The 24,917-nt window shown below is 35.3% G+C and overlaps 1 protein-coding gene across 1 annotated transcript; it reads left to right on the top strand.

Moving 5' to 3' along the window:
- Positions 1-4,974: 4,974 nt before the first annotated feature.
- On the top strand, positions 4,975-23,060 carry LOC120214529 (protein virilizer homolog). Its single transcript, XM_039212413.1, is given in 29 exon segments — positions 4,975-5,257; positions 5,469-5,557; positions 6,684-6,807; positions 7,296-7,955; positions 8,084-8,272; positions 8,275-8,451; positions 8,548-8,652; positions 8,759-8,941; positions 9,542-9,683; positions 9,772-9,953; positions 10,071-10,156; positions 10,257-10,305; positions 10,453-10,519; positions 10,617-11,098; positions 11,175-11,274; positions 15,270-15,403; positions 15,932-15,999; positions 16,090-16,306; positions 16,677-16,892; positions 17,049-17,204; positions 17,295-17,348; positions 17,435-17,649; positions 17,772-17,841; positions 17,958-18,286; positions 18,784-18,970; positions 19,047-20,360; positions 20,475-21,278; positions 21,372-21,443; positions 22,850-23,060. Coding segments are annotated over 29 exon segments (6,567 nt in total). The 5' UTR covers positions 4,975-5,182; the 3' UTR covers positions 22,871-23,060.
- The last annotated feature ends 1,857 nt before the right edge of the window (positions 23,061-24,917 follow it).

The following is a 24,917-nucleotide window of genomic DNA, read 5'->3' as shown; positions in this document are numbered from 1 at the left end:
ACCAAGCTCCCGAAACAAGTAAAACTAAGGGCAAAGGAAAAGTACCAGAGTAATCAGCCTTACCTTTTAGATACATAGCAGGATAATCAGGTGAGTGCATTTAATTATGTACATACATGCTACAATAGTAATAATGTAGAAATTATTAAGGTATGTATGGTTATTACCAAATGGCACTAAGTGTGCAAAATGTTAAGAAATTCATACTAAGTGTATGAATTTCCGTATTGGGCACTTTGTGTGCTAAAATATTAAGAACTTCATACTAAGTGTATGAATTTCCGTATGGGCACTATGTGTGCGAAATAAGAAATCATACTAAGTTCCTTTGAGGTCTAACTGTTCATTTGACAGAAATGTGTCATTTATGCCAGTTAAATGAAAGACTAAGTGTCTTTCAGGCCTAACTGTGCATTTGACAGAAAGGTGTCATTTATGCCAGATAGATGAAAGGCTAAGTGCCTTTGAGGCCTTACTGTGCAACTGGTAGAAAGGTACCAATTATGTCAGTTAGATGAACGGTTTAATGCCGTTGAGTAAAAGAATAATAGCCTAACTGTGCAATTGGTAGAAGGTACAAATTATTCCAGTTAGATGAACGGTTTAATACCGTTGAGTAAAAGAATAATAGTCTAATTGTGCAATTAGCACAAAACTACCAATTATGCCAATTAGATGAACGATTTAATACTGTTGAGTAAATGAATAATAGCCTAACTATGCAATTGTTTGAAAGGTGTCAATTATACCAGTTAGATGAACGGTTAAACACTGTTGAATAAAAATGAAAGGTTAAACACTGTTGAATGAAATAATGATGGATTAGTTGTGCATTTGACAGAAAAAGTTTCAAATATGCAAGTTAAATGTAAAGCCAAATACTTCGGGGTAGAAAAATAAAGAAATTGAAATGTGATATGAATGTCATATAAGTGATATGAAGGAATGATACATATGTGTATATATATATACATAAGATACAACAATGCATAACTAGTATGAAGGGATGTTATAAAGAAAAGCATAAACATAACATAATGGGTATGAAAGGATACCCAAATGAAAATCTAAAAGATACATGATCAATTAGCATCTCGGTGCAATACATGTATAGTACTTTCACATTTAAAGTATACAAGGAAAATAAAGAATAAAAGGGGGAAAATATACCAAGGATAAGTAAGATATGTATAATATGAATAATTTCCATGATGGTATTAAAGAAGTATGGTTGAACTGAGAATGGCTTAACTGGTCTTTATAAATGACGAAATTAAATTCTTTATTCAGTATTCATAAGATACTACTTTATAAGTTGTAATATCATTGCAATATTATGTCTCACTAAGTAATTACTTAACGTGTGTTTATTTCACGCGTAGGTAAAGGCAAGGATTAGTTGCGTAAGGAGTGTAGCAATAGCAGTAGCTTTCATCAATTAAAGGTTGACTCATCAGTAATATTATGACAATCTTATTCAATTTAAGAACTTAGTTGGCATGTAATTAAACTATGGAAAATATTTTGGAATGTAATTAAGTGATAGTTTTAGTATGTTGATTTCAAAAAATATCATATTTTGTAGTTGATTAAATTGAAACAAATTTTTATGGGTTTTAAAATGACAAACATTTTTATAAAGTAATGTGACCTCTGTATCTTGTATACAGAAAGGTATACGTGATATGAGTGTTACAAAATCTATGGAGACATCTCCCAGCTACAAGGGAATATGTCTTCGAGGATTTTTCGCATAAAAAGGTCATTTTTTATATTCGATTGGTTTTTATTTTATTTATTTTATTTTTATCTCATCATCTCGTTCTATTTTATTTTATCTCGTTTATTTTATTTTTATCTTTGATATAAAAAAATGCAAGGCAATGTCTTTTTGTGAGGGGAATCCAAGTCTCCTAACTACAAAGGGATTGCATTCCGAGGATTGTTCGCACAAAAAACATTCTTTTATTTGAGCATTTCTAAAAAATTTAATATAATACTATACTCTTTTAAACTATACATCCATAAAATTAAAGAAACACTATTTTGTGAGAGAAATCTATGAAAGAGCCTCATAACTATAAAAGAAGTGTATTTTCATGGATTGTTCGTACAAAATGGTGTGATTTATCTTATAAAGATAATTGTAATTTTTCGAGTCAAATAAACAACTTTACTCCATAAAAATAATGTGTGCTCTTTAATTTCTGTGCTCATTGTATTTATTATTTGTCATCATTTTCTTATTTGATAAAGCAACGTTGTTTTTAGTTTTTGAAAATTGACATCTTTTTAAATAAATTCGAATGAATAGAATGATAGTAATTTAAATATATTTTCCAGTTTGTAATTTCCCAACATTTAGACATCATATAATCGTTTAGGTACCAAACATAGGCGTTTTGGGGGTGCTCACTCTTCCCCATACGTAACCGACTCCCGAACTCTTAAAAATAAATTTTTGCTAAATGCATACCATTTTTTCGTCTTTTTATGATTTTTCTGAACAAATTAAAATGATATTTTAGGTATTCGACCTACCTAGTTTAAAGGTTGACGACGACTCCAAAATCAAATTGTTTCAAACCTAAATTTCATCGTCTTTCATTGAATTAAATTTTTAAGTCTAACAAATCACCGAGGGATACGTTATGAAAATTAGTTTTAATGGTGATAGTTATTTTTTTTGGAACACACAAGGGACTCTTGGTCCGGTTTTTAATCATTATTATAAACTTTTGTTGAAGACGCAGAAGCCGAATATTATTACGTTGTTGGCACCGCGTATTAGTGGGTAAAGCGCGAACAATTTTATTCGAAAGTCAGGCTTTCCTAATTTCTTTCAAGTGGAGGCGAATGGCTTCTCGGAAGGCATTTGGGTACATTGGAAAGACACAATTAACCTTGATTTTTTGGTAGCTTCGACTCAATATTTACATGGTTATGGGGTAGAGGTTGATAATCAAAGATGATTTTTTATTTCATTCATTTATGCGAGGCCGAGACCAGCAGTAAGAAATCAAATTTGGAGTCAGTTACAAGCGTTAGAAGTTGATGTCGATTCGGGGAAGATTTTCATGCCATTGTTAGTACGAGTGAACGTAAGGGGATCTGCTTGAAGAAATGGAGTTTGTTCAAAGTTTAATGATTTCTTATTTAATTTCGGGTTGCTTGACATGGGATATAAGGGTCACCAGTTTACTTGGCAATGGTATGGTATCTTTGAGAAATCGAAAGTGATGCATTTACAAAAATTTGGCTCGGACCGTAGGCCAATTTTTTATCACGATGAAAGGCCTCGGGGTAAAGTATAGTAATAGGTCGTTTCGATTTGTTCATGCGTGAAATTGTCATCCATATTTTGAGAATTTCTTAAAAGCTAATTGGGGAACGAATGCGGCAATGATTGATAATTTTATGAATCTACAGGAGAGAAGTCGATAATGGAATAAACAGGTCTTTGGGTATATCAGCAAACGAAAAACACTACTTTTTGCCAGAATTAGAGGAATCAAAATAGCGTTGGAGAGCTCGGATTCACCTTTTTGATGGATTTACATGATGCCCTGAAGGAAGGGCTGGATTCAGAATATTATCTGTATGTTTCGGATGGAAGATGAAGAGTGGTGTGAAGATCCAAAGGTGTTACAGCAACATGCAAAGTCCTACTTCCAGATCATCAACGTATAAACATATGATTATATATCCATCAATAATGGTTTTGACATACACATTTGTTACACTCATTAATTTTAAATCGATTTGATATTATGAAACTGTCAAATTTTTACTCCATTAATTTGGTGCTTGCTCAGATCATCATCTTTTTAGATATTACAATATTATTCGTGTGAAGGAATTAAGACTCAATCGATTTAATCATTTTATATTCATAAAAATAAAAAATATGAATAATACAAAATCCTAATATTCATGGTTATTTTTTTGACAAACCTAATATTCATAGTTTTTTTTGACAAAAATAAAATATTCTAATTTTATTAAGAAGGAAAGAATCGAATATCCAAAATTACACTTAAGGTTTACAATTAGATTTGTAAACTAAATATTGAATATTCTTTTTTAACCACAAACACAAGAAACTAACCACTTAAGATTATATAAGGATCATACAAGAAAAATTTAAAAAAATTAATTCAAAAAAATGAAAAAAGATAAATACAAACATATCTGACTGCTACGACAAATGAACCACAACATAAAATCATATTGCTAAAAGAACATTGATAAATGCAAATCAGAGTCAAATATCGTGAGAAAACTATCTACGAATGTAAGTTACGTATCAAAAATCCAATTTGAGGGTCAAAAGCAGAGAATATCAACATGATAACAAATGAAATCATCTTGATTTATCGCGATGACGTCAAATCCAACAATTAAAAAAATAAACAACAAAAACATCTAAATGGCTAAAGTTATTTGAGTTGACGAATCCTATTTTATAACTCGGATTTGATTTGAAATTTTTTTGAGTCGAGTCAAATTTTCGAGTTTTTATTTAAATTTAATTATAAATATTTATAATATTATAAATTATTTAATTATAATTTAAATGATATTTTATAATCATATACAACATATATACATTTTTTATATTTTTTCATATGTGATTTACATATATCATATAAAGTCGAGACAACTCAAACTTCGACTTAAAATTGAAAATTAATATACCAATTACTAAAAATTTCGAGTTATTCGAGTTGTATTTTACAACTCAATTTGAATTTGAATTTTTTTCGAGTCGAGTCTAGTTTATGAAATTACAATTTGAACTCAATTCGAGTAGAATTTTTTCAAATCGATTCGAGTAAAAAATTTAATTTTCGAATCGAGTCAAATTTTACTCACCTCTAAGATTTTATATCAACATTCAATAAATTAAAAGTACCAAATTAGAAAAAAAATTAAAATTTTAAAGTTTAAAGTAAAACCTTTTCTTACTCCGCCTTCCCTCTCAGATTCAAGGTCTGGTTTGGACACGAAACAAAAACTGAACCCCCTTTCAATCAGAACCGAACACTCTTTAACTGGCGGCGGGGTTTTAGAAATCAAATCCAAAACCCTAACCAATTCCAAATCCATAATTTTTTCTTCGAGTTTTCATGTTCCCTCATTAATCGACCCGAAGATCGATAAACTAAGACCACGAACCAAAATGGGTCGACCCGAGCCCTGCGTTCTGTTTTCTCAGACTTTCGTCCACACTCACTTGGACGAATACGTTGACGAGGTAAGTCTTTTTCTCGGCGTGGGTTCTTTCTCTACTTTTTGGCTTTTTCTGAATTGGGTTAGCGAGGAATAATTAAGTAGTGAATTTGTGGTGATTCAGGATTGTATCGGAAGTGTTTTGGTTTTTTGATTGAGGGTATTGTATTTTCTTAAAAAATGATTTATGGGTTTCGGTTTGTGTTTTGATTTTATTTTCTCGTTTTATTCTTCAGGTATTGTTTACTGAACCAGTTATTATAACTGCGTGTGAGTTCCTAGAACAGAATGCGTCCTCGGCTTCTCAAGCTGTATCGCTTGTTGGGTATGTTGAGCTAGTGAGGTTTCTACAGTTTTTAGGGTTATTTTTCTCTTGGGAATTTATTTGCATGATAATAGTGATGCTATCATTTTGTTCTACGCACATAACTTATTGGCCATTAGAAGCTAGGAAGTATGGATAAAATTGGCTTACCTGTCCATGAAATATAATATGTTATTTTGTTGGTATGATGTAGTTAAGTCGTTGAGATTTGAATTTGGCACCAGTGTTATGTTTAGTTGAAGGGAAATCACAGGAAGATAATAGGACTAGTAAGGAGAGTTTAACTAGGAGGGGCTTGTTCCTCCTTAGTCCTTAGGTCTGAATCAAAATAAATTTAAGTAAAAGAACTGTTGAATGATAAATTGAATAATTCCTTGTAATATCTTTAGATGACGCTTCTCTTTCATCTCTTTCATTTATCGATTACCATTTCTTTTTTCTTCTTTTGTCCAATTTTTCTCTACTCTCCCTTTCTTCATTTCCTGGCAATCCCTTTTTCTCCTTACCATCCTATCAAAAGCTCCTTAAAAATCAAATTCCAATTCTGCCAAAATCTGTGATAAGGAAAAGCAAGAATGAAGCTGGCTTACCTTTGATGCTTCTCTTATGAAATTGATATTTAAGATCATCTACCTTTATCATACCTAAAAGCAACCTCCCTCTTATATACTTGGAGTTAGGACCAAACTCGACTAATTCACCTCAAGCAATCATGGGTTCCCCAACAAGTGCGGAAGTTGAGTTCTCCTTTTCCTGCTTTATCATGGTCTAGATTGAGTGCTTTCAAACCCAATCATCTTACCAGAGACAATTTCATCGAGCCAAGCTAGGAGCTTGGAGGTTGAATTTGTTAAACGACTATTCAAAATGTGCAACTTTGTTGATTATAAACAATAATCGGTGCCTCACAGCTATGTTATTTGTATATAGCATGAGGTGTTGTTGCATTAATACAAATTTCATAATGTGTTCCAATATTCGGGTTAGTGGCAAGATATTAGAAATTTAGAAAAGATATACATTATTTTAAGCTGTGCAATTTCATAATTTTGGCTATCGGGCTTCTACTTTATTGGAATATTGAGGTTTTGGGTTTTAGAAATCTTTATCTATGCAATTTGTACAGGGCCACTTCACCCCCTTCATTTGCTTTGGAGGTGTTTGTTCAGAGTGTGGGAGAGACAAGATTTAGGCGCCTCTGTCAGCCTTTTTTATATTCCCATTCTTCATCAAACGTGCTTGAAGTTGAGGTGATTCTACAATTTTGCACCTTTGGGATTTATTTTGAATTCTAATTTTTTTTTTTGGTTTATGTTGTCTCACTTTTGTAGTGGCTTATATAAGCCTACTTTTGTATCTATATGTATGCTTTTATGTATGCCTATAGGTTTATTGGCGCATTAAAATGTTTAAAAAAGAACGAATTATTATTTTTTTTCTGGAATTTTCTAGCATCAACAATTTGATTTATACAATATGCAATTAAACAGTTTGTTGAGTCTGCAAAGAATATTTTAGCAACTTTAGTATACGATAGTGATCCTTGTAATTTTCCTTGCATATGGTTAATCCTGGATATTTTCAGTTCCATTAATTGTCTCATCTCCTATCCGTAATTATATCTCCTTTAATTGATAATACTTTATGCTTCCTAGCTGTCCATTGCGGTGTGCCTCTATATTGTGGAAGCTATATGCAAAAACTGAATTTGTTTAAAACTGTACTGTGATTTCTGCAGGCAGTTGTAACCAATCATCTGGTTGTAAGAGGTAGCTACCGGAGTTTAAGCTTGGTCTTATATGGAAATACTGCAGAGGATTTGGGGCAGTTCAACATTGAATTTGATGATAGCTCTCTAACCAATCTTGTTAGTTCTGTTGACGGAAAGCTTGAAGATCTACCTCTTCCATTACGCTCATTTAATCGAACATTTGAGGAAACTTTATCTTCATTAAATGTTCTATATTTACCAGCAGTCACACCAGATTTATCAGTAGAGGTTAAGCAATTACTACAACTAATGTTGAAAATTTTGGAATTGCCAAACCTTGGTTATGCGGTACATAAAATTCTCCATACTGTTTCATCAGCCGCTGCCTCACTTATAACCTTTGACTTGGATTCTAATGCAATTGATCAAAAGCATCTTACATCAGGAAGAAAAAAAGATTTTAAGGAATTGGACCATGGTATAAGTGAGGCCAGAAAGGAGCTACTTGATCTCTATGGGGCTCTTCAACGTAAATCCATGAATGAATCCTCTGAATCATTGACAGAATGTATCTTTATGGAGCCTGATGCTGATTTTGCTTCTTCCAAACAGTTGGTGGAAATGTTATTGCCATTCTTCCATTTCAATAGAAGCTCCTCTAGTTTTGGGCATTCCCAGCTCTCAGAGGTAATTGTATAGACGCTGTTTTACTTGTTATTTATATTATCTATATGCATTCCTTTCTGAATCAAAGATATAAACTTAGTACAAAATGAAAGCTCATCCGTTTTTTATATGCTTATCTTGATTGACAGAATGAAAATGTCATCTTGGGGTTGAACGTGGCTCTTTTCTTGTGCTCTAGTAAGGAGAGCTGCTTTCACTTTGTCAACTGTGGGGAATGGATCAGCTTACATGCATTTTTGGTCACCAGATGCAGAAATCTACTGCCATTACATTGTTGCTACTTGGAGTTATTGAGCAGGCTACTCGACATTCCGTTGGATGTGAAGGATTTCTTGGGTGGTGGCCTCGTGAGGATGATAATATCCCTTCTGGCATTAGTGATGGTTACAGTCACTTGTTAAAGTTGTTACTACAGAAACCACGACATGATGTTGCGTCTCTAGCAACTTATGTCCTCCATCGACTTAGGTTCTATGAAGTTGTTTCAAGATATGAGGTATGCCATGTGAAGTTGGTTGCGCATTTTTGCTTGTGCAGTTTTATATCTGAGACAATATTAATATTCCTTGCTTGTAATTTTATTCTTTACCAGTGTGAAATCTTATCCATACTTGGTGGCCTTTCTACTACTGCTAATGGGACAAGTGTTCCATCAAACAAGCTCAGAGGTGTTGGGTCACTGCTTAAAAAGCTTCTGGTCAGTTGTCAATCTTTCAATGGGATTAATTTTCCTGTTGTTTTTGAAATATGTGGTGGTTACCCTAAATGAACTTCTGTCATGTTTGTTCACAATGATAATGCAGCATTTGGTAATTTCACATGGCCCAGTTGAAGATCCATCTCCAGTGGCCCATGCAACCAGACATTTTATTCTTGGTCAAACTGATGGATTAGTATCATATAAAGCAACCAGTGGGTTGATTGCTTCATCAAATTGTTGCTTTTCAGATTGGGAAATGGACTTGCATTTGCTTGCTCTTCTTAAGGCACGCTACTCTTTTAGCTTTTATTAAAAAAATTTAATGTTCCATATTTTAACTTGTTGCTTTTGCAATTTGATTTCAGCTTATCGCAGGCATCTGTTTTGAGACTTTTTGTCTATCTTTTAAAAGTTTTGCAAGATGAAAAGTAAAATTTTGATAATCTATCATTGTATTTCATGTCTCGTGCTGATATGGTAATGATTACAGTTATCTAACAGAGATAGAACACTAAAGCTCAAGTAAATTGATAAATGACTATAGTGGTAACCTCTAACTACAAGGACATTGACCCTTGGAGCAACAAAGACATCTTTGTTGATGAAGGACCAGTGACCTTACCTATTAGCCATGGAAGAGGGTAAATTTGTCTATGATTTGCCATAAGATCCCTCTTGGTATTCTAACACTTTTATTTATTTATTTATTTTTCATTTCTAGTTATTGTGATTATGTATGGAGTGCTCATTATTGTTAGTTTTAGAGGGTTAATGCAACCCTGCAAGTAATCTATTATTTTCTGTATTTGTTTTGGATGAGTTGGGGGCATGTGAGCAAATAATTGTGGTTCTATTATTAATCTTGAAATTGTCTATTTTGAAGCAGGATAGAGGATTTCTTCCTTTATCAGCTGCACTGCTGTCAACAACTATTTTGCATTCTGAAGATGAAGATGTTCTCAACATTTCTTTAGAGATTGTGTCATCCATGGGATCTTTAATTCTCTCTCTTCTGTTTTGTCACTCAGGTTGAGTTAGTTACTCTGCATGCAAAATGGCTTTGTGTTATTAAGTAAATGATGGTTGACTGATGATGCTATGTTACTTCTGTTTCAGGGTTGGTTTTCCTCCTACATCAGCCTGAGCTTACTGCTACACTAATTCATGCTCTGAAGGGTGTTGATACTATGAATAAGGAAGAGTGTGTTCCTCTTCGGTATGCATCTGTTTTAATATCTAAAGGATTTACATGCAGTCCGCAAGAAGTTGGAATTATTGTTGAGACACATTTGAGGGTGGTTAGTTCCTTTTCTTGGTTGATACGAATTGTTGATAATCTTTTACTCCTTTTTCATTTATATTTTTACTACCAACATGTGACTTTGCATGTCTTATTTTTGAATATTTTGTGGTAGGTTAATGCCATAGATCGTTTGCTTTCAGCAAGTCCACAGTCTGAGGAATTTTTATGGGTATTGTGGGAGCTGTGTGGTCTTGCTAGGTGAATTACTTGATCTATTTCTTTAACATTGGATTTGAACTACACCATGGGTGGTTCTGACTTCTGACTGAAACTTTTCTTTTTAATATATATTTTGCAGGTCCGATTGTGGACGTGAAGCTTTATTGGCCCTGAGTTTCTTTTCCGAGGTACTGAAAAATAATCTCTATGCTAATATTCTACGGTGTACAGAAACTTGGTTTCTGCTTGATACCTATGTTTTACTATTAACAGATCAAGGTAGACTAACTGGCATTTATTCATTTTAATGCGATTATGTTCTCTTTCTTTGTCAGCTGTTTTCAGTTCTGATTGAAGCTTTGCATTCAGTCAAGGAATCAGAACTTGCCATCAAGAATAGTGGTACTGTTTGTTTTGTGGTTAGATTAAACTAGTTGAAAGGTTTCTTGTTGATTTGAATAACGCATTGCCTTATATTTGCTACATTCTGTATATGCAGGTGCTTCACCTCTTAATCTTGCAATTTTACACTCAGCTGCTGAGATTGTTGAGGTCATTGTTACTGATTCAACTGCAACATCTCTATCCTCTTGGATCGGACATGCCACGGAACTTCATAAAGCTCTACATTCTTCTTCCCCTGGGTCCAATAGGAAAGATGCTCCTACTCGGCTGCTGGAGTGGATTGATGCTGGTTTAGTTTACCACAAAAATGGAGCTATTGGTCTTCTAAGATATGCTGCCGTGTTGGCTTCTGGAGGAGACGCTCACCTTACCTCAACCAACATTCTAGTCTCTGATTTAACAGATGTTGTTGATAATATTGTTGGAGAATCATCTAATGCTTCTGACATTAATGTCATGGAGAATCTTGGAAGCATTATCTCTGTAAAGTCATTTGATGGTGTTAACCTTCGCGACTCTTCTATAGCCCAGATGACAACTGCATTTCGAATTTTGGCATTCATTTCAGAGAATCCAGTATGAAATTTTAACTTTGATTTCTATATTAAAACCTCAATTGATTCGACTCATTATGTGTAGCTCTTCATTGTAGACTGTTGCTGCTGCCTTGTATGATGAGGGTGCCATTACAGTTATTTATGTGGTTCTTGTCAATTGTAGCTATATGCTTGAGAGGTCCTCAAACAGTTATGGTAAGTTAATGTATTTCTGTTTTACGACAATTATGAAGGGGTTTTTTGATGAGACCTCCAATTCTTATGAAAAAATGTGTATTTCTGTTGAGTGTGTTGCTAGTCTGATTTAATTATATTGTACCTAGGGGTGAGCAATTTTTGGTTACAACAGAGTTACTCAAATTAACTGAAGCAATCTGTTTAAAACAGTTCTATTGCTTGGTTAAGTTCTGAATTAGGCTTCATCCAATTAATCAATTTAACATATTGTATATATATATATGTATATATATTATATTTTTATAAGCTATAACTCTTCCAGGATAATGCTTAACATGCAGATAGTCATCTATAGCCCAATAAATAATCTCTCGATGTTGTAAGCTTATGATGTCATGCCCACCAGATAAATTCCAACTAAAATTGTCTAAGAAAAGTAAAATAATGTTGGAATTTAGGCTCAAAACTTTGGATTAATTTTTAGTTAATTTTGTTAACCAACCAGACTAACTGATGCAATTCTTGTTCTATTAGCGACTAATTCATAAAATTCAGCCAATAAAATATACAACTTCAGTTAAATACGGCTTTCAAAATTTTTGCATGAATTAATTGATTGCTCACCTTAATTGCAGCTTGTAAACAGAAACTGATGTTTATGATTTTTATGGTTAAAAGTTACTATGAACACACTAGGATTGTATTATAAGTTCAATCAACATTATCTAATAATATTCTGCTGGAGAATAGGGAGTGCAATTGGGGGCCGAAACCGTTTAGACTGCTTATTCCAAAGAAGGCAAATCCGGAGGGATTGGAAGAGTTTAGGCCAATTAGCCTAGTGGGAGGTCTTTATAAAGTCATCTCTAAGGTCTTAGCTAGAAGATTGAGTTTGTATCTCAATGATATTATAAGTCAGTCCCAATTTGCTTTTATTCCGGGGCGAAACATCTTGGATTGCTCTTTTATTGCAAATGAGAGTATTGATTTTTGGAGGAAGAGAGGGCTGAAGGGAGTAGTTTTCAAGGTGGATTTTATGAGAGCTTATGATTCGGTAGATTGGAAAATTTTGATTCAAATTATGAGCAAAATGGGGTTTGGTGAAAAGTGGAGGTCGTGGATGTTCCAGTGCATGTCAACTGTTGAGATTTCGGTTTTGTTAAATGGGTCTCCTACGGAGAAATTTCATATTTCCAGAGGTCTGAGACAGGGTTGTTCGCTTTCACCTATGCTTTTCAACTTGGCTACTGAGTTGCTGCATTTACTGTTAACTAAAGCAATGGATATGGGATTGTTTTCGGGGTTTGATTTAGGACTGCAAGACCGAGCATTCAAGTTGTCACACCTTCAATTTGCGGATGATCTTATAATTTTCAGTAAAGGTTCCATTCGTGAGTTGAGGAATATTAGAAGAGTGTTACTGATTTATGAACTTCTGGTGGGGCTGAAGTTAAATCTAGGTAAAAGCAGGATTTTTGGAATCAATGTTGAAGATGGGGAGCTAACTAATTGGGCTGAAGTTATTGGCTGCTCGGTTGGATATCTTCCATCTGAATATTTAGGTCTGCCTCTGGGGTTCAAGAGGAATTCGGCTGCTATGTGGGATCCTATAGTGGCGAGATTTCATGCTAAATTGAGTGGTTGGATAGCTAATTCTCTGTCGATAGCGGGAAGAGTGGTTTTGGTCAAATCGGTGCTATGCTCCCTTCCGGTCTATTTTCTGTCTATGTTCAGAATCCCAGCTGCTGTGATACTTAAACTTAACTCTATCATGGCTTCATTTCTGTGGGGGGATTCGATTGACAAGAAAAAAATCCATTGGGTCAACTGGAAGTCGGTCTCTAAACCAAGAAATCTGGGGGGTCTAGGGGTCCCTAATCTAGCACTTTTGAACCGAGCTTTACTAGGAAAATGGGTTTGGAAGTTTTCTTCTGATAAGAAATCTTGGTGGAAGAAAGTGATTTGTGCCGCCTACAATTTAGATCCGAAGTCCATTATTTTGGAGAATTCGGTGCCAGCTCGTGCATCGTGGATTTGGAAAGGTGTGGTGAAAAACTTCTTCAACAGTGATGATTTTGGAGTGTGTCTTAGAAGGAATATGCGTTTGAAGGCGGGGAAAGGGGAAGATGTGCAGTTCTGGAATGATGTATGGTTGGGTGATGTTCCCCTGAAATTGTTGTTTCCTAGACTTTATGTTCTATCAATTAATAAATCGGGTAAAGTGAAGGAGTTTAGGGTAAATAATGCTTCGGGTTGGGTGTGGGACATCCAAATGAGAAGGAATTTGGCTGATTGGGAAGTAGAACATTGGATGCAGTTGATTTCTATGTTGAATAATACCTCTCCTTTTCCTACTGAAGATGATTGTTGGATTTGGTTAGGGAATGGTGAAGGAAGTTTTACAGCTAAATCTTGTTTAAACGCTTTCTATGAACAAGGTGGTTCTGAGCAGAATCAAGTGAATTGGGATAAGAATATTTGGTCTGGTTTAGCTCCTCCAAGGGTGAAATTGTTTGTTTGGCAACTAGTGCAACATAGAGTACCGGTTAAAGAGGAGTTAGCAAAGAGAGGTGTTGCAGAGATTGTTGACCAACGTTGTGTTTTGTGTGGTAGGGAGGTGGAATCAGTTTCCCATCTATTTCTGCATTGCAGGGTTGTGTGGGGCCTGTGGTCCTCCTTCTTGAAAATGTGGAATGTGTCATTGGTGACTCCAAAGTGTACCATGGAATTTCTAATTTTGTGGGATGATTTTATGACTAACTCTTTTATTTGGAAATTCATTCCTAGGGCAGTGATGTGGTCAGTATGGAAGTGTAGAAATGAGATTATCTTTCAGAAAGGAAAGCTGGATTTGGTCAGATTATCTTTCATTGTTAGATTTAGAGTGGCTTCCTGGTTTAGTGCTCGTTTCAAGGATGTGGGTATTCCTCTAGATTCTCTAGTAGGTGATTTGAAAATTGCTGATTCGATTGGTAGATCAGGAAAGGATTGCTCTCAACCTGCTTGCTGGGTTCCTCCACCGGAGGGGTTTCTAAAGTTAAATGTAGATGGAGCGATGGTTTCGGGTTGGGAAAAAGGAGGTATTGGTGGTCTGTTTCGAGATAGCAGAGGTCTATTACTTCAGTGGTTTTCTGAAGCAGTAGGGGGTGGTCCTCCTATCTTGGCAGAGCTGTTGGCTATCAAAAGAGGGATTTGTCTTATGGAGGAGTTGGATTTTGTCGCAAATCAGAGAGTTATCTTGGAATCAGACTCATCTAACGCTCTGAAGTGGATCCAGAATCCGGGTTTAAGCCCTCCTTTGCATCTATCCTTGGTGAAGGATATAGTTTCGCTTTTGATTGGAAAGGATATTATATTTAGGCATATTTCAAGGGCGGCAAACTGGGAAGCTGACAAACTTGCTAAAGATGGGATAGGGTGATTTTGGTTATTGTTGTGTTGTTTAACAGGAATTGTACCTCCCTGTTTGTTGGATGTTTTGCGTTAAGTTTTATGTTCTTCTGTTGGAAGTGTAGGAGTTTGTTCAATCTTGTAATCTGGTTCTTGTGAATAAAAGTTTTCTTGGCTCTCTTTTCCTCCTTCGTTGTTCCTTCATGTTACTCTCATAACATGGAGGGATTGAAGGAGGATTTTAATGAGGCCTCTTTCTATCAAAAAAAAAAACATTATCTAATAATAAGGGGTGGGTTGAGTAAAAACTTTTTGATAATGCTTTATTGTTTCCTAAGATTTTTGGGCTTACTAATGTCAAACTTCTCTCTCTTTCTTTCTTTCAAGTACACCTGAAGCTTTAGAAGATCTTGATAGGATCAAGGTTTATTGGGCTCTATCATAGCATGTTTTTGTCTGTATGTTATCGTCATCTAAGACATGTATTATGAATTGCTTGTTGACCTTGTTAAAATTATGTTGTTTATATTTCTGCCATGTCTATGTTCTGTGTGGTTCAAGACTAAAAGATTTTTTTTTATTATCCTTGATTTACGACATAACTTTGTTTTTTTCTTTAACAGTTTATCTTGTTGATGAGGGTACCGAATGCAATTCTACATCTGATTTATTACTGGAACGCAACCGTGAACAGAGTTTAGTTGATCTTTTGATTCCTTCGCTTGTATTGCTGATTACACTTTTGCAGAGATTACAGGTATGTTGCTTGTTAGTTATACTGTGTCCTTGTGAATCATCTTTTTGATTTGATAAGGAAGATAAATTTCTTCTTACAAAAAGCATCATGAGGCATTTTTTGGGTTTATGGGGAGATTGAAGATGCTATGTACTGACATTGTTTAGTTTGAATAGTTGCTAGTGAAGGAGGATAATGCTTTCAGACAGTTTTGTAAAAGATTGCTATGTTTTTGTTGTTTTAGCATTAACTCTTCCCTCTAATTGAGAAAAGACTTGGGGCATTAGTTATAAAGTTCATGAAATACCAATGCTCCTAAGATCTGACTCTTTGCACCCAGTTAATGGTTTACAGCATTTTTGTGCATCGTAAATTTTTGTCAATATACATCACCTTCCAAATTTGAGAACTGAGTTGTCTTATCCTCTACATATGGGAAGCTAAGGAACAGTTAATGGTTTATTGCATTTTTGTGCGTCGTTAACCTTTTTATCAGTTTACACCATCTTCCAAATTTGAAAATTGAGTTGTCTTATCCTCTACATATAGGAAGCTAAGGAACAACACAAGAATACGAAACTGATGAATGCATTGTTACGATTGCATCGAGAAGTAAGGTAATTAATATTTCACTGTCCCCAATAGATACATTTTTCATACCATTCTCATTTCTGGAGATAGGCACTGAGCATATTGCTGTCTTGCAGTCCAAAACTTGCAGCTTGTGCAGCTGATTTGTCCTCTCCTTATCCTGATTCTGCACTTGGTTTTGAAGCGGTCTGCCATCTTGCTGTGTCAGCTCTTGCTTATTGGCCAGTATATGGTTGGAGTCCTGGACTCTTCAATACAATTCTTGCCAGTGTTCAAACTAATTCGTCACTGGCCTTGGGACCGAAAGAGTTCTGCAGTTTACTTTGTCTTTTGGTATTTCAGTTTTCATTTTCTTTAATACTAGTAGCAACCTGGTATCCTTGCTCATATCAAGAAATATTTATTTAGTTAATGTTTTCTTGTTGCATGTATCTTATCTACAATGGTAACTATTAAGGAATTTGTTTTATTTCACCAGGATTGCTTGTTTTCCTTTTCCTCTTGCTTTTCTATATGACAATCTGGAAAACAATGAATCCCAAATTCGCATACTGTACTTACACTGTTTGCTGCTTTTTCCAATAGCATTTTCTGTTATTTGAAATGGAAGACCCTTCTCTCAACTTAGGACATGTTTTTTCTCAAATGGGGATTTCCTTTAATTGCAGCATTAACCAGTTTCTTTTGCCTTTTTTATTGCAAGAATGATTTATTTCCTGAAGAAAGTGTCTGGTGTTGGAAGAATGGGATGCCGTTGTTGAGTGCCCTTAGGTCATTGGCTATAGGGACTCTATTGGGACCTCATAAGGAGAGAGAGGTTGATTGGTACCTAGAGTGTGGTCACCTTGAGAAGTTGTTCAACCAATTGACACCACAGCTTGACAAAATTGCCCAGATTATCCAACATTATGCCATATCTGTATGCGCTCTTTCATCTACATGCTACTTTAGTTATCTTATCATCTGAAATAACTGGTTTTGCAGGAAATAGAAAGGGCGGGGGCAGGCTAGCTATATTATTTTGATAAACTTGCTTTGTATCATGTCCCTCTATTAATATATTACTTTTAAGCAGGCATTGGTAGTCATACAAGACATGCTTCGAGTTTTTATAATTCGCATTGCTTACCAAAAGGCTGAACAGGCTTCTAAACTTCTGCGGCCTATATTATCATGGATACATGATCACACTTCTGACTTATCTTCTTTATCAGACATGGATGCTTTCAAGGTGATAACTGTTAATATTTTTGCCCAAATTTCCATTTTTGTGGTTGTTTAGACTGTTATACCAAATGGTTTCCATTTTTCCTCTCTGCAGGTTTATAGATTCCTTGATTTTCTCGCTGGCTTACTGGAGCATCCATATGCCAAGGTTTTACAATCTATGGATTCCATACCCCCTGCCCCTCTTCCCCGACATTTTACAGTTTATTTTACTCATGCTGCTTTCTGCATCAGGTGCTGTTGCTTGGTGAGGGTTTTCCTCAAATACTAACAAGAGTTCTGGAGAGTTGTTTTGATGTTACTGATTCAGATCAGAGGCAGGTTTCAGATTGTAGAGATTCTGCTAAATATGGGTTTGCTTTGATCAGTTTGTACATCCCGGTTTTTCAGTCTATCTCACTACTATGTAGTTCTCGAACATTTCCACAGTATGATGAGAGACATGATATGTGAGTTGGTTACTTGCTTTGACATTCTCTCCCTCTCTCCTTAATGAATTGTCTGGAATGCAATTGCACATGATGTTTACTGCTTAATGATGTTTTCACTTAAGTTCATTGTGGTCTGCTAGGCACAAATTGGGAAGTTTGAGCCCCAAAGACTGTTCGGTATTTATTAATCTACTGTTGAAGTTTAGCAAGGTAATTGGAAGACAAATATATTTAGATAGACTCATCATTTTCTTATGGAGAACAAGATACGGTATAGGTTCACAAGATAGCTAATCTTGTAATTGAAATGCCATTTTGTTTCTCAGGTCCTACCAGTAGGAAGAGAATTAGTGTCTTGCCTTACTGCTTTTAAAGACATGGGTTATTGCTCTGAAGGTCGTAGTGCATTGCTGTCTGCTTTGCTGTATAGCAGCAGTTCTACTCACGAGGAGCTTGAATCAGAGAGAGGAAATGAAAGGAATGTAAATTTTTATTTTCTTAGTGAATCTGAATGGGGAAAGTCTCCCCCCTTGCTATGTTGCTGGATAAAGTTATTAAGATCGGTTGATTCAAAAGATTATTTATCACCTTATGCACTTGAAGCTGCTAATGCGTTGTCTTTAGGTACTTTGGGCTTTTGCATGAGTGGGAATAGGTGAGATGCGTGCATATATCACCAATCTCTTTCATAATATTGCTTCACTTCTATACTTCCAGTAGATTAGAAGATAGTGCTTAATATTTTTTGTTGGCAGGACTTGTCATTTCATCGTTTTAGAACTCTTGCAAAAACTCTTTTGGCGATTAAAAGAGATGGGTTTTAGAAAATTCAGCTTCAGTTATGACAGAAAATTGAGGATGGTTCAATTATGTTTCTCTATAGAAAGCAAAACATTGCATTCTTTCTCATCAAATGCTTGTAGTGGAATTGGAAAAAAGAAACAAGACATTTTGGGAACCAAAACAAAGAAAGCTGAAATCATTTTGAAACCCAAATGCAACCTAGCTTTCTCTTGTTATATGCACAAAGGATTTGTAATATGTTAAGCTTGATTCATGTTCGGTTCCTATAATGTCTGCACATTAGTTTCTGTGCTCATCTGTTCATTGGAAGACTATTTGTGGCTAACCTATGATGTGCTCTTGTATCAGTTTGAACACGAATGCTTTTGTAGCATTGAAATTCCTTTTTGGGCTTCCTGATGATGTGGCCGGGGTAGGTGGCTTTCCTGAAGATAACATTAAATATATCCAGGAATTTTCTTCTCTGTTAAGCTCAAGAATCGCTAATGATGATGACTATCAAACTTCATCCGATATACATATCACCATGTGTCAGGTATAACTAAGTGTAATTGCATCTTTCATTTCCCTGTTTTGTTTATCAAACTTTTTAACTTATCACTGATGTACAGGTTTCGGAATCTGTGAAATCATTGTTGTTATTGTTCCAAAATTCAACTGTTACGGTTAAGGTGGATAATACCAGCCTCTATGAAAGTCTTTCTTTCCCTCAAAACAATGTTCAAGTCCCTTCAGGAATTCATCACTTTGGACTAGGCTTCAACGAAAAGGCTGTTGACAGCCTTTACTTGGGAGGATTTGAAGATAAGTTTTCATGGGAATTGCCTGAAACATTTCCTGGAAGATTGTTGCAGACAGCTCTTCCTACAAGAAGGAAACTGCAACCAGCTGACAGCTCAAATAGGAGTGCGAGAGGAGACAACTCAGTTGCTGATATAACAAATCCAACTGCTTTTCAACGGGGACTGGGTCCATCTACAGCCTCTTCTGGTTCTACTCGAAGGGATAACTTTCGACAGCGGAAACCTAATACTAGCAGGCCTCCATCTATGCATGTAGATGATTATGTTGCAAGAGAAAGGAGTGTTGATGGTGGTTCTAATTCTAATGTAATAGCTGTTCAGCGAGTAGGATCTTCTGGGGGGAGACCACCTTCTATTCATGTGGATGAATTTATGGCTAGACAGAGGGAGCGTCAAAATCCTGCTGCATCAGGGCCAGAGACTGCAGCACAATCTAAGAATGCAGCTGCTATAAATGGCCCAGATAATGAAAAAGTAAACAAGTCTAAGCAGCTGAAATCTGATCTCGATGACGATCTTCAAGGAATTGATATAGTGTTTGATGGTGAGGAATCTGAAACTGATGATAAGTTACTCTTTCCCCAGCCAGATGATAATCTGCAGCAGCCTGCTCCTGTAATCTTTGAGCAAAGTTCACCACAGTCTGTTGTTGAAGAGACTGAAAGTGATGTTAATGGAAATAGTCAATTTTCTCACATGGGTGCACCTTTAGCATCTAATGCTGATGAGAATGGCCAGAGTGAGTTCTCTTCAAGGATGTCAGTTTCACGCCCTGAAATGTCTTTAACTCGAGAACCTAGTGTTTCTTCTGATAAGAAATATTTTGAGCAATCTGATGAGTCGAAGAGTGCTGGTTCATTTAAGAACTCTAGCGGGTTTGATTCTGCAGCTGGGGCAAATAGTTCAGGCTTCTCTGCCCCAGTTTATAGTAATGCACCTGCAATATCAGTGCAGTTGCCTGCAGATTCAAGGATAACTCTTCAATACTTCTATCCGAAGAGCAATGCACAGTATGGTAGTAATATTTCTGTGGCTTCTGGATCTAGAGGATTATATGAGCAGAAAGTTCTACCAAATCAACCAACTTTGCCTCAAATGCCACCTCCACCAACAATTTTACCCGTAAGTTCTCTAACTAGTAGTGCTCATTTGTAAGTTTCCAGCCCGACATTTGTTGTTCACCTCTTTCAGTTGATTGTTTACCAGCACTAAATTTTCAACCTTTCTTTCTTGCAGGTCCAATCCGATTATTTATCTTCAGTTGGTGTCACTCTGATGCAATCTTCTCTTCCCATGTCAGATTCTAAGTTTATGAGAACCTCTATGCCTTCACCCAGTGGAACTACCAGGCCTCCACCGCCACTTCCTTCAACACCTCCTCCATTTGCATCTAGCCCATATAATTTAGCTTCCTTAAATGCTTCTACTTCCCAACCAGCACTCTACAACCAGTCTGGTATGGGGAAAACTGAACTTCCTCAGGGCTCTGTTGGACCTGCCATTGATGCTCGACTTCCTACTTCAGCTTCTGGCTTGGCTTCTTATCCATCTCAACCATCGATGCAGTCATTAGTTTTTAATAGGCCTCCTTCAGTCCCTGTTACTCCTTATGGAAACTCACCTGGACTGCAGCAGGGTGATATCCACCCTCCGAGCAGCTTGCAGAACCCCTCAATACCCCAGTCCTCTATTCAGTCAATGCATTCTCTTTCTCAGTTGCAGAAGCTTCAACGTCCATTGCAGCCAACTCAACATCTTAGGCAATCCATGCAATCACCACAGCAGTTGGAGCAAGGAGTGTCTTCGCAAACCCCTGTTCAGATGCAAATGCAGTCATTACAGATGCTGCAACAAGCTCATGTTGCTCCTGTTAATCCTTATTATCCGCCCCCACAACCTGAGTTTTCAGCAGCAGAACACCAGCTGCAAGTTGAGCTTGCGCAACCACAAGCTCCACCGCAAGCTGGGGCTGCGTCACATCAGCAGCAAGATTCTGGATTGTCCTTACATGAGTACTTCCAGTCTCCAGAAGCTATTCAGGTACTTATCGTGCAAGTATAACCCCATGAAGAGGGAATGCATCTGCTTGATATTTCTCAATAATAATTTTATCTTTGCTCTTCCCGAATGCAGTCTTTGTTGAGGGATCGAGAAAAACTTTGCCAGCTATTGGAGCAGCACCCAAAGTTAATGCAGATGCTTCAGGTTTGTCTCTAAGGAGATTTCATAGTTGAGTTACACTGATGGACATGCAGAAAGCCAAGTTTCTATTTCTTAACTTGCTCTACCGAGGGCCTTTCCTCTTCTTAATATTATGTTGCCTGTAGACAATAGGGGTGTTAAAATCCGGGTACCTGGGTCTTCAGGTAGTTGATTTGTCGGCCCGTGTCCCGACCCGGATGCTGCAGGTACCCAGTAATCGGGTACTCAGATTTTGCGGGTACCCGTTTTTTTTTCATTTTCAAATTATTAATTTAAAAAAAATACATAAATTTAAATGTTCGAAACTTCAAATTACATACTCCAACATTTTAACATAAAATTTAAAAGTTCGAAATACAAAATCTAATAATCCATAATATAAATAAAACATAAAAATTCATAGTTAACTAGGGTAAATATGAATTATGATAGTCATTAACATCCAATTATTAAACTATCAAAACTTAATCCAATTATGATATTAAATTATAATCACAACCCATTTATAGACTTTAATTACCTAGACTATCAAAACTTAATCCAATTATAATCCAATTACAAATTAATCCAATTAAATTAATATCATATTTGATAGTCATAATCCAATTACTAAACTATCAAAACTTAATCCAATTATAATCCAATTACAAATAATATCAATATTTATACAAATTATCATGTTAATGGTTTAGTAATTGGATTATATTATATAAAAAAAAAATAGTAACCAGGCGGATAAAAGAGGGGCTCCCAAATTATCATGTTAATGAGTCAGTTTAAGAATGAGGGTTTGCTCTCAGTGGAGGTGGCTGGTTTTGTGAAGGGCGGTTGCTCCTCTCCTCTGATTGATAAGCGAAGCCTATGATTTCACTTTCACTTACAATTGATTATCTACAACAGCCCTTTGTGTCTCTTTGTCTCTCTACTCATTTCATACATACAACAATTTACTCGCATTAAAAAATAATATTGATATATATATATAAAACTAATTGGGTACTTGGGTAACCGGGTACCCGGAAAACTCAATTTTGTGACCCGGGCCCGACCCGGTCGGGTATTTTTTTAATAAAAAAGTACCCGATTTTTTTAGGTTTGGGTCGGCGGGTCGGGTCAACCGGGTCGTGTATTTTTGCACACCCCTAGTAGACATATGTCAATACCTACATTATGTTCATATACATTACTTCAGATGCGAATGTTGGATACATCCGACATTAGTTCTCTTAAACTTTTCCATGTATTTAGAGGGTTCTTGGATGTTCATATTGCTATCCTCATATCTGCATATGTTTTGGAAACTAGTACGTCTAGAAGAAATGAAGAGTCGGAATAACATAGCTATGACATGCCTAAATATTACCGGCCATAATATTCTAAACGAGGTTGCTTCTCATGTTCTGTAACAGGAAAAATTAGGTCAGCTGTAACATGATATGGGATTGTAAGGATGCTTCTTTCTGATGCAACATGTTTTGGATATGTAATCATTGATCCAAGACTACCAAGCACAAATCTCAAGCTTCAGTGGTAGCCGTTCTTCAAGCCCTGTTATTTTGTCAGTTGGACAATGTGTACATTCTTTTCCATTTATTATTACAATTTGCATGTTTTTTTTAATTGTTTTATGGTTATTGATGAGTTAGGAAAAAATTCCCATGCCTAGTTAGTTCCCTTGGATGACTAGCTGATGCGTCGATGCCGACATGACAATTTAACTATGTATATATATGCTTTATTGTCTGTTGTACTACATAAATAGACATTTTGTGCTTTCACTTGAAAAACTGGATATTTGTTCAATATCAAAAGGAGAAATTTTAACATATTTTTAAATTTTATTTAAAAATCTCAATTAGAAATCATAAAATTTAGCTTAATTATAAAACAATTTGTTTAGTATCAAGGGAAAATATTCAAACCCCGGTTTGAAAAAAATTCTACCATGATTTGAAACCTTTGAAGTTTGATAAGTGTACTAATACCCTACGATTCTTTACTTAATGAATTATTAAAAAAAACCCAATATTGAGAAACTCATGAAACATAGGGGTAACTGGAATTTTTATTAAATATGTAATTTAGATTGAACGTGATAATATTTTCGGTTGGAATCGAAGATATTGTATTGCCCATGTTAAAACATATAAATCAGATGAATTTTAGGTTGAACATAAAATGATATCATTATTGGAAAGTTTTATTGAGAAACTCATGTACATTATATGTTGTAACTAGGATTTTTATAAAATACGTAACTTTTTGGAACGAGCATGGTAATATTTTAGTTTAGAAATCGAGAGCTCTTCTGTTTCGATTTCTCAATTTTTATAAAATACATTACTTTTTGGATTGAGCATGGTAAATTTGATTCAGTGACTCAAATTCTGCATCATTTTGCAGCCTTATTTTAAAAATATTAAAACATATGTCAGTGTTTCTATCAAATGTATTTTCCAAAAGTATACTTTTAAATCTTGAAATAAATGAAAATAGGTAAGACAAGATAATTGCATTGTTGATATAATGCAATAGTAATTATCTAATACGAAAGTAAAACTAATTAAATGTTTAAATCAACGTTTACTTACATACTTACGGAAGTGTCTATTAGTACAGACTGGGTACGAATTGGGTGAGTTTGTTGTACGACATCTAAAATATGATTAAAAAATAACGTAGTTTTTTTGGTATCGATTAGTAATCTAAAATGTTATATATACTAGTAAAATTTCTGTTTATTTAAAATGCTATTTAAATTTTTAAGTTGGGTCTAACTTAATATTTCACGACAAATATCAAACCATTTTTATATGAGTTTTGATACCTATAATTTTCAACTTAAAATGTTATCTTTTACATACTATGTTATGGTAATTGTAACATTTTATGTTGCGCCTTAAAATCTTACCGGGTTCAACATATAAGGTTCTATGTTTTGGTAAAATTTTCAGTTTCAACTTAAAATCTTAAACATTTTAAGTTGAACACATTTCTCGACAAATATCGAAAAAAAATTTCTTTGAGTTTTAATACTTACCGTTTTCAACCTAAAATATTAGGGTAAACTACACGAGTGATCACCGAACTATGATCATCAACTATTTTGACCACCAACGTTTAAAAGCGATCACACAGACCACCAAACTATTTAAATGGTTCAATCAAACCACTAGTCGTTAAGTTTTAACAAAGGTGATGATGTGGCCGTTAATAAAAATTGGCATAATTATATATTTGCTCCTTAATATTTACACATTGTATCAATTTAGTCATTGGTTTATTCAATTAAATAAATTTAGTCCTCCAATCCAGAGGTGCCACATGTCACTATATATATGTTTTTGTGAAATGATCTCAAACACAATATATAAAAGATTGTGCACTTTAGAACTAAATACATTGCTTTGGCCCAGTGGCAAAAGCTTGCCCTCGTTCGAATCCACCCAAATGCCATTCTATTCCAATATGTTTTCC

This window comes from Hibiscus syriacus, unplaced genomic scaffold, assembly GCF_006381635.1.
Source record: "Hibiscus syriacus cultivar Baekdansim isolate YM2019G1 unplaced genomic scaffold, ASM638163v2 tig00110065_pilon, whole genome shotgun sequence".
Lineage (NCBI taxonomy): Eukaryota > Viridiplantae > Streptophyta > Magnoliopsida > Malvales > Malvaceae > Hibiscus > Hibiscus syriacus.
Note: the sequence above shows the minus strand (reverse complement) of the source record. Positions and strands in the feature narration are given on the sequence as shown.